The 9,761-nt window shown below is 58.2% G+C and overlaps 1 protein-coding gene across 1 annotated transcript; it reads right to left on the reverse strand.

Annotated features, from left to right (window-relative positions):
• Positions 1 to 290: 290 nt before the first annotated feature.
• KLF17 (KLF transcription factor 17) lies at positions 291 to 3,929 on the reverse strand. The gene is made up of 3 exons (XM_085067778.1): positions 3,703 to 3,929; positions 2,459 to 3,428; positions 291 to 1,643 (listed from the first exon to the last, which is right to left on the reverse strand). The coding sequence occupies exons 1-3, from the start codon at positions 3,793 to 3,795 to the stop codon at positions 1,468 to 1,470; spliced, it is 1,239 nt and encodes a 412-aa protein (XP_084923904.1). The 5' UTR covers positions 3,796 to 3,929; the 3' UTR covers positions 291 to 1,467.
• Positions 3,930 to 9,761: the final 5,832 nt, after the last annotated feature.

Raw genomic sequence — 9,761 nt, forward strand, 5'->3', positions numbered from 1 at the left:
TTCGGCTGCCATTCTCCTTGGAGATGACTCACCGCAGGACCAGTCACACCATCCCAGTGCCGCAATTGCCCCATCTGCAGATTAGGGAAACTGAGGCACAGGGAAGTGGGGTGACTCAAGAGCTGTTGCACAGGAGATGCTGCTCAGATGCCGAGGCTTGGGCGTTCCCCATCGATCCTCCGCAGCTAACTTAAGCAGAAATGAACATCGATGTAAATATTTACTGACAAACAAGCTCAGCCTCACCCTCTTCTCTTAGAAGAAACCTTTAAAGTAAACTCTCCTGGCTCTTTCATGTTTACGTCTTGTTTATTTATTATACAGCAGATCACAATATTTCAACAGTTTGCATATAAAGAAAAGTAACATTTCAGAGTGCAAGAGACCTAACGTGCCCAAGCAGAGAAATGTTAATTAACAATATACACAGACGGGAACAGTGCACTTCCCAAAGCTGAGACTCATCCGTGTTCCCAGCTGGAAGAAAAAAATATATTAAAAAACCAGAAACATTATATATTACTGCTTTGTTTAATTTACAACTTGCTTTGCAGAAGCTGCACATAAAAAGACTCATTTTCTTTTGAGCTTTCTTTTTTGTCCCTCCCCCCCTACAAAAGTTTCAAGTATAGCAGAGACCTGGGCATTTATAGCTGGACTCACTGTCCTTTACATACTAAATTTCAAAAAGCAGCATGGGGAAGTCAGCTGCAGCAGTACCTGGTGTCATCCTGAGGGGAAGAACAAGACAAAATAAGGCAGACAAGAGCCAGGAGAGACATTTTAGGCTCTTGAGTGGAAAACTGTGGGAACAGCCAGGGCTGGACTGCCCACTGGGGTCCCAAACTGGTGAGAGCATCCCTGCTCTCTTTGCAAGGTGATGCTGTGCTGCCAACACCTGCAAATCTTTACAGCCATGAGCTAGTCAAATCCCACCCTCACCCCATTCACTCTGGGCTTTGGGTCGGAAGGTTTGTTCTGATGCCCACAACCGAGAAGACCAGCAACCCATTTCCCAGCATCATCAGTGGGCACAGGTCTCCAGCCAAAACACAGCCAGAGTCAGCCACCACAGTCCCTAGAACCAGGGGGGTGCCAGAATCTGGGGGAAGGAGGTTACGCTCATGCCAAATACAAGCCAGAAGCTCTGGGGCCAGATCCTTTATGCACCAGCCCCCCCACTCACCAGGTACCCGGCTTGGAGGGGGACTCTCCAGGCATGGGGAGCTAAGTGGTGATGCCTGAGCAGGTGTTTCATGTAGGTTTGATCCCCATATACATCCCAAAGCAGCCCTTCCCCACCACTTGGTTGGGCCAGCTCTCACAGCAGGGGCAGGAGGAGAAAACTAGTTAACTACAAGCGGAGAGGGCTGGGTGGCCAGACTGCTCCCCAGTGCCATCCTTGGCCCGACGCTATTTACACCGTGAACTGGCTCCGGGGACATGGAGTCCGGCCGCAGCCACTGCTCACATGTGCCGCTTCATGTGGAGGGCGAGGTGGTCCGAGCGGGAGAAAGCCCGCTCGCAGAGGTGGCACTGGAACGGCCGGTGCCCTGTGTGCTTGCGATAGTGGCGGGTCAGCTCATCGGAGCGGGCAAATTTCCAGCCACATCCTTCCCAGGTGCAGTGGTAGGGCTTCTCGCCTGCAGAGGAGAGGGGGTGTCAATGGGCTTGGAAGTTCCCACCCTCTCTATGCCTTCAGCTCTGTGGTACCGTACCCAGCATCCCCTTTTCAAGGAGGATTCCTGATTCCCACCCTTAACAGATGGGAACCCTGCTGCATTTTCAACCCTTGCGCACCTCGGCCGGCCCCACTTACCTCTATCCCCCATTTATCTGCTCTTCTCCATGTGCAAAGATCCGTCTTTTTGGCATCCTTGCCCTACTATAACACCCCTTCCTCACTTCAAACTGTGGGTGGTCCCGCGCTCATTCCTCTTGTGGGGTGGCACCATGTGCACTGTCCCAGTTCGGCCAGAGGATCTCACCACACACACCTGTCTCCCTACTCTGCACTGAGTCCAAGTGGGGGGCTTCTACATATATCCCCAAGCCCTGCCTCAAGACACCCCCGGACCCCAAAACCAGCACGTGGAGGCATCAAAAGAATAGTGTCGCTACGTGCCTTGGTCCCTGTGTATCCCTGCCCAGCCTCACCACTGGGGTCCTTCTGAGCACTCCCCGGGCCATCCCCATTGCCCCCACGCAGAACACCTCCACGCAGCCCAATGCCGACTGCGGGCTAAGTCTGGGTTCCCCCGCATAGCCCCACCACAAGGACCCACCATGCACTCCCTGACAGACCGTGGGAGTCTTCTCTACGCGACCCCCCCCCCCCCAAACCCGCTGTCACCTCCCCCGACGCCCCTTCACACCCCCGGAACCACGCTCTCACCACGTGCCGCGGTACTCCCACCCGGGACCCTCCGTGCGTGTCCCCGCCCTGGCGCGCCCTTACCCGTGTGGGTCCGCATGTGCGCCTTGAGGTGGGAGCTCTTGGTGTAGGTCTTGCCGCAGCCCGGGTATTCACAGTTGTGCGTGGCCGTTCGCTTGCGCGCCCACGAGCGGCGGCCGCGCTTGGGCTTGCAGTCCTCGGGGGGAGCCCCGGCCGGGAAGTATTCCAGCACCGGGGAGTTGGGCGGCGTGACCAGCAGCCCGGGCAGCCCCGCCGGGCCCGGCCCCGGCCCCTTCAGGGGCTCCCTGAATACACTGAAATGTCCATGAAACTGCGGCGGCGGCTGGGGGGCGAAGTGGGGAGCATAGCGGTGCGGGGCCACGGCGTAGTGAGGCGGCAGGTCAGCCAAGAGGTGCGGATCGGCGCCTGGCAGCGGCTCCTCGGGGGGCCCCAAGCGGCCGTGGGGGAATCCTGGGTAGGGCAGCGGCGGCACCGGTCCCGGCCCGGGACCCGGCGCCACGCGTGGCTTGTGCTCGCCGCCGCCCGGTCCCAGGTACTCGGCGGCGGACATCCCCAGCATGCAGGCGCGCTCCTCCGGCTGCTCCTTCTTGATGCGGGGCCCGAAGGACTGCGCGGGGTCCAGGGGCAGTGGGCGGGCTAGGGCCGGGTGGAGGGGCGGGTGGTGATGGGGGTGAGGGTGTTGGTGGGGGCCGCCGGGCGCTCGCAACTCCGTGTACTCCCTCCGCTGCAGGTCATAGTGGCCGGGCAGGTCCGGGGTGAGTAGCTCGGCCACGTAGCTGTGGCCCTGGCCCTCGGGGTAAGGCGCCGGGAACTTGCCCGGCGTGGGGTACGAGCCGTCGCTGTCGTAGGTGGTGCCGCAGCTCTCGGGGGTCTCGGGCAAGGGGTAGTTGGGGCCGGTCGGCCCCTGCCCGCCACTGCTGGTGTGCGCCAGGATGAAGTCCAAGTCCACGAACTTGCCGAGGTCGTCCTCCTCCCGCTTGACGGCAGCGGGGCCATCCTGCTGTAGCATCCTCTGCGGGAAAATAAGACTTCAGGACCGGCGGGGAGACGGTTGCGGCGACACCCGCCGCCCCAACACCGCGGCCCGCGCCTCCCGCTCGGGGCGGCGGCTACCCCCAACCCGTCCGACGGGTCGGCAGCGCTCCGGCTACGCTGCGCCGCCCCGGGGCGCCCTCCGACGACGGGAAGGCGGCCCACCCCCCACTCCTCAGCCGGGGTGAGCCCCAGCCCGGAACGCTCTGCCCCGTATCCCCCTTGCCACCCGCTCCTCGGTGCCAGGTGCTTACGTGGAGCATGTCGGCGGGCCGCTCCTCCAGCGGCATCAAGTTGGCGAAAGTGGAGATGGAGGGCAGGGCGCTCTCGTCCACGGCCGCCGCCATGGCGGGCCGGGCCGGGCCGGAGCAGCGGGGCCGGGGCGGGCTGGGGGAGCGCGGTGCGCGGAGCCCGGCACCGCTCCGCTCCCCGCGGCAGCAGCGCTGCTCTGCGCCGCCCCGCGCCCCTAAGCTGTTAACAGCATGGCTGCGCCCCGATTGGTCCGGCCCTCATTGATATTCACCGCCGCCGCTCTCCATTGGCTCCGCCGTGGCCTGCGCCACGCCCCTCTGGCGGGGCTGCCCCGGCGGGCGGGGGTCGGGGGTTGCCTCTGTCCCGACTGCGCTCGGAGCCCACGCGGGGACTGGAGAGGACGGGACAACGCCGCGGGGTCCCCGCACCCTGCTCTGTCCCGCTCTGCGAGCGTGTCCCACGGGGGAGAAGAGACAGGGGTGCCGTTGTGGATCGCGGAGGCCAGAATCCTGCCCGTCCCCACGACGTGAACGGGGCAGCGGCGCCCTTAAACCTTGCCCACATTACGGGCGGGGAGGAAGGCTGTAACTTGCAGAGCCGGAGGTGCCCCGACACCCTGTCCCGAGTGGGGTAGGGGCAATGGCTGTGTCACATGCCCCCGTTTGTCGACATGGGCGGAAAGTGCCGGAGAGGTCTGTCGCAGGGGTACAGGTTGAGAGCATTCCCGCCGAAGTGCCGGGCTCTGCACTCGCCACGGGGGCCACCGAGCACGTCAGCGAGCGAAGGTGCAGTCCCAACAAGGGGTTTGTGCCACCATGGGAGCTGAGCCAGCTAGCCAAGCCCCGGTGCCCTCACACCCCCACGCCACCCGTTTCATGTAAGCGCACCCGTGAAGCCGCGTCCTCCAGCACCGCTGCCGTGGCTGAGGCAATCAGCAGCACAGAACGTACCAGCTCGCATCTGGCTGCGTGCAGGGTGCGTGTGCGAGCCGAGATAACTGCTCGGCGATCCTGTCAGGGGCTGGCACCCTGCCGGCATCGCCTCATCTCGTCCAACAGCCCCCACGACACGTTTGTCTGCCCTCCCTGGGGACCAGTGCTGTGGCTGAGTCTCCGACCGCCCCGGCATAGGGGGTCTGGGCCGGCTGTCCCACTCTACCCACCCTGAGCAGTCTCTGGGACTGTGCTGTCCTCCCGAGGGCTTCCCATGGCAGGGGATGCAAGGACAGCAGGTTGTCCCACCTTGCCGGAGACACCCAGGTCACCCACCCTATTCTGGCTAGTTGGACCATGGCACAGAGACCCAGGGCACTGGGCAGTCCTCCCCGGGGGCTCTCTGCCTCCCTGGTCGGCTCACAGCAAGATCTTCTCCATTTGGCCCCCATCCAGCCAGTACCGGGAATGGCCCTGCTACTGTTGGGCTCGTCAAGAAGCAATGGCCCTTATCTCTTGGAGCCTGTCTCCTTGCTTTCTGGGGCTGTCCATCTCCAGATACCTTTCTAAGAACTGAGGCTGCTGCCTGCTCTATTCAGAAGCGAGGAGCCAATTTAAAAAAAAACAAATACAAACACCAAAGGTGAGGTGTGCACACACACCACACGCACATGCCGCTTCTGAATCCAAAGCTACTCTACCAGTTGCTTTCATCACCACACTTTAATTATAAGGGTGGAGCATTGCAATAAATTATTTCAGTAATCCAGTGGAACAACAACAATTCAGATCTTCCCCCTTTTACCAAGAATCCCTGCCCTGGTTTCCAGAGCACATGTTGGGCCGCTGCCTGGGCCCCATCTGCCTGGCTGCCAGCAAGGCAACAGGTTTATGGCACCTATTGGGTCAAAACACATGGGCTCCAAGGCTTTCCTTGGAAAAAGTTACCTTCAAAGTGGCAAAGAAGCATGCGGCCATTACTTGAAATCACTTTTAGCCTGACTCCCAAAGTAGCTTATTTAAGTCACCAGTTAATCCCATTATTTGTTTCTTGGCCAAATAATAATTAATAGCAAGGCAGTTCCTGCCCCAAACTTTTATAGATAAGTGAGAGAAGATGCCATAGGAGACAAACACTAATCCACTTGGTTTTCCCCTTTTCCAGGCAGTTTTGGCAATCTGCACTCATGCAGCGCTAGCTAATTTTGAGAGGCGTTGCCAGCAGATCAGCTTAATTTTTACAGCCAATATTTCTTGCAAATGTGGGATATTCCCCAGGAAACTCTTTTTACCGATGGTCTGGTGGGAGGGCCGGCGCGGCGGGGAGCGGCAGCATGCCAGGCACCGCAGCAACACAAGCACTGCCAGTGCTGACTGTGCAGGGAGCCAGGAGTGCGTCACGGGCAGGGTTTTCCTGCTGTGAGCCATGGGGTGGACATCGGGGGTTCCTGCCACAGCCTTGTCAGCCCCTCAGCCACAGAAGCCCCCTCTGAGACCAGAGGGAGGTGAGCAGGAGCAGTCAGTGAGTGCACAGCCCACTGTTGACAGAAGCCCATTTAGGAAACGTGGATTATCTGTTGCGCCACTAGTGCAGGCTGTAAAGTCGCTGGCATCCCAAGTGATCAAACGGCGGCCAGGCAAGAGAGCAAACAGAAGGTGGGAAGGGCCACCCACCCAAGCAATCGCCAGAGAGGAAAGGGTTAATGGTGCTTTTGGTCCTTGCTTTTGGCTCATCTGGCAGTAGAGGAGCGAAGAGTGTGACATGCCCCATTGGAGACTGAAAAACACCTGCACTGCATCCCTTTCCGTGTTGTCACCTGAAACTGGGGGACTGGAGTGAACCCAAGGACTCTCCTTTGGGGCATCTCCAGTGCCCCTTCTCCAGCACCACCTACAGCATCACAGCCCAGAGAGTTTCTGCTTTGGTGGGAGGCAAAACCCAAGTCCCAAAAGCTCTATGGAGGACCCCGCTGGAGGTGCCAGGGGGATCCATGCTGCAGGACACCCCAGACAACTGTGACACTCCAGGGTTATGTCCCTGAGAGCAGAAAAATGAATCTGGCTGGGTTTTACTCTCTGTCTTCCCCTTTGCATGGGACTGGCCTGCCTAGAGAAGGGTCCAGGAGCCCCCAGACCTGCCTGCACCCCCAAAGCCCCCTTCCCCTCCTGAAAAGAAAAGAGGAACTGAAAATGAAATTAAAGCATAATTCAATCCGGAGCAGGTCCAGAGTAAAGTCATCTGCTCTTATCGTGTGCTGGCAGGCTCTTCCCGCTCTGCAACAAACACAATGTTATCAGGGCACAGAGGGCAGATTCGTTTGCACCAGCCCGAATAAGCTGCTGTGTCCGCCCTGCCTGCCCTGGGGTCTGGGGAACACCGGGATGCACGGCCGAGGACCGGGGCTGCCAGGGGCTCAGGGAGGCAGGCAGTGCACCGACAGAGAGCTCAGTCCCAGGATGGGGTGCTTTGGCTGGGGGCCATATCCAGCTCCCCACTCCGCTCTCTGGCCAGAGGAGACGGGTCAGGTTGCTCTCAGTGAATGTCAGCATAGAGTAAAGGCTGCAGAGGGACAGGGCTCACGAGTGATGTCTCTGCCTACGGGAATATACGTGGCCCTGTCTGCTATGGGTGCTGCCCAGTTGCTTGGCCAGGAGGCTGCCAAGCTGGCAGAGCTTGGCATCCCAACCCCTGGCACAGTAGAACAGCGGCACCCCCAGACCCCACACATGCTCCCGGCCTCACTGCATTGCCTGGACCGCATCCTGCTTTGATCTCTGCCTGCTGCCTGACTGTGCCCTGCTAGCTGCAGGGCCAGCGCAGCCCTCTCCGTCCGTCTTTATATACCCCTGTTATTTTTAACTCTGCCTACGCAAATCCCGAATCCGGAATGAGCAGCGGCCGGGGGCCAAGGGGAAATGGACATGGTGCAAATTTCCTGCCCTTTTTACCTCTCTTCCTCTATAACATACAGCAACGTTTTTCCTCCACTTCTTAACTTTCACTGGTACAGGAAAGCTGAAAGCTCTGGGGTCTGCATACAGCCACAAGGTCCAGCACCGCAATGGATGGGCTATCCCACTCAGAAGGCACATCACACTCAGCATGGTGCTGAGAGATGTCCCTACCTGTAGCACACACCACAGCCCCCATCAGCAGTGCGATGTGCTGGAGGCATCCAGGCAGCCCTCGCAGCAGCAGCCTCACGTGCAAACACGTGTGCTCACATGCGCCCAGGGGCGCATCCTTCCCCCTGGCCTGGCAAGAGCTCTGGGCCTGGCCACAGCAGCTGGGACTGGACCACAGCCATAGGAACCATTCCCTTTGGCTGCCACTTGGACAAGACTTGTGACACCCCAGCAGCTCCAGGAGTTACAGGAGGAATTGCTGTTTTCTGGTTCCCTGTGAGCAATGAGCAGGAGGAACACAGGATATTTTTCTCAACATCTCCAGTCTATCTTTACAAAAAAAAAAAAAAAGACACAATACACAATGCCAGCGAGTTGCACAGGGAGTTTTGCAGTGGGTATCATGACGCACTGTCCAGAGGATGTTAGAACCCTTCTCTCGTGCTGGGGATTGGTAGCTGTACATCATGTAAATGCAATATGCCTACAAAAGTTCCAAATTACCCAGGTAAACATCTCTGCCACTCTTTTCTGAGCAGTCTCCATCCCTTCTCCCAGCTATACTCGAAGGTATTAAGTCTCCAATGAACCTGGGTTCTCAGTGAGTGGGGAAAACCTCCTTTGCCATGCACAGAGGCAGGAAAAGTATGGGTGCCAAGACCAGTGCTGGTCAGACATGATACACACAGATATACACTATTTCCCAGCCTGGAGAAAGCCTGGCTGGCCCTGGAACCTGAGCACTGGTGTGGCCACAGTATCTGGGCATTGCTGCCCCAGTGGGAGAACAATTTTCCAATGGGAGCTTTGGGATTGGGTTGAGTCAACGGTCTGCACCATGAGCCTCTGACACCCATGGGGATACAGCTCGGTGTGGGGCAGTGGGGGACAAGCCGGGGGACAACCCAGGGGACAGTCCAGGAGACAGCAGGACAAACAAGGAGCTGGTGAATTCAGTGTGGAAACTGTTTTCCAGGTAATTTGATTTTGTTATTCCTCCCATGCTGCTATGTGCCCAGAGCCACCCTGCCAGTGTAAATCACACACCATAGTGCATTGCATGGAAAACTCATCCTGCCACTGTTCCACACCCCTGGGATACTGCACTGAGGCCACCACTATGGCACAGGATACCGGCATCGATCACAGTCAGCCACACGTGGATGATGCAGTGGTTCCATACAAGCAGCACACAAAAGTTCATCCTCCCACCCGTGACACTCGTGGGGTGTCTGGCAGGATCAGGGGCCACCCTGTGTCAAAAGCAAACCCCTCTGCACTGGCATTACATAGAGCTGCTTCATTCTGCTCCAGGAAGTGGCATTTAATTGCCCAGACTAATCCTGGTAGTAAATAGGTTTCCAACACATTACAAAAGGCTGTATTTTTTTTTAATATTTTTTTTTATCCCCAACGTTGCTTATGCTCTGTTCCAGTGAGCTCATCCCTTGGGAATACCGTCTCCAAAATAGATTCACTCCCTTGTTGGAAAGAATCAAATGGGAATCCAAGCTGCTGAGCCCAAGCCCAATTCCTCCCTTTGTTCTGGGGCTCTGGCAGTGAAGGGGTTTGGAGCAGGGTGACAGGAACTCGCCTTCTCTTTAATTGACCTCCGATGATGAAACAATCAACCAAACGATTTAGAAATGTGCATCCAGTGAGATCATCAGGAAAACTTCTCCGCGAAGGAGCCTGGGGAAAGGAAGGTGCGGTAATCCACCTGCCCCAGCCGCCTCAGCAGGCCTCACTGCGTGGCACAGCATGGTACAGCATGGTATGGTGTGTCATGGCCACCCAGCGCCTCTTGGGCTACCTTGCTGTGGCTTCATGCCAGCAGCTGCCTCGCTGGGTCCAACACGGGGAGAGGGAGCTGCTAGACCTGTCCCAGTGCAGACACCTGTTCCCATGGGACACCTATCCTTGTTTCCAGCTCCAGCCCATCCTTAGCTGCTGGGCACCCATTTATCCCCAGCCAGCACCAAGCGGCAGTGCTGCCTGTCTCC

The sequence above is a fragment of the Lichenostomus cassidix genome, chromosome 8, assembly GCF_008360975.1.
Source record: "Lichenostomus cassidix isolate B80296 chromosome 8, HeHo_3.0, whole genome shotgun sequence".
Classification (NCBI taxonomy): domain Eukaryota; kingdom Metazoa; phylum Chordata; class Aves; order Passeriformes; family Meliphagidae; genus Lichenostomus; species Lichenostomus cassidix.

Excerpts from the sequence above, each read along its gene's own strand:
- KLF17 (XM_085067778.1), bottom strand. The coding sequence starts at position 3,795 with ATGGCGGCGGCCGTGGACGAGAGCGCCCTGCCCTCCATCTCCACTTTC. Across the intron at positions 3,429-3,702 it reads GGCCCGCCGACATGCTCCAC|AGGATGCTACAGCAGGATGG; the intron begins GTAAGCACCTGG and ends ATTTTCCCGCAG. Across the intron at positions 1,644-2,458 it reads GCACATGCGGACCCACACGG|GCGAGAAGCCCTACCACTGC; the intron begins GTAAGGGCGCGC and ends TCTCCTCTGCAG.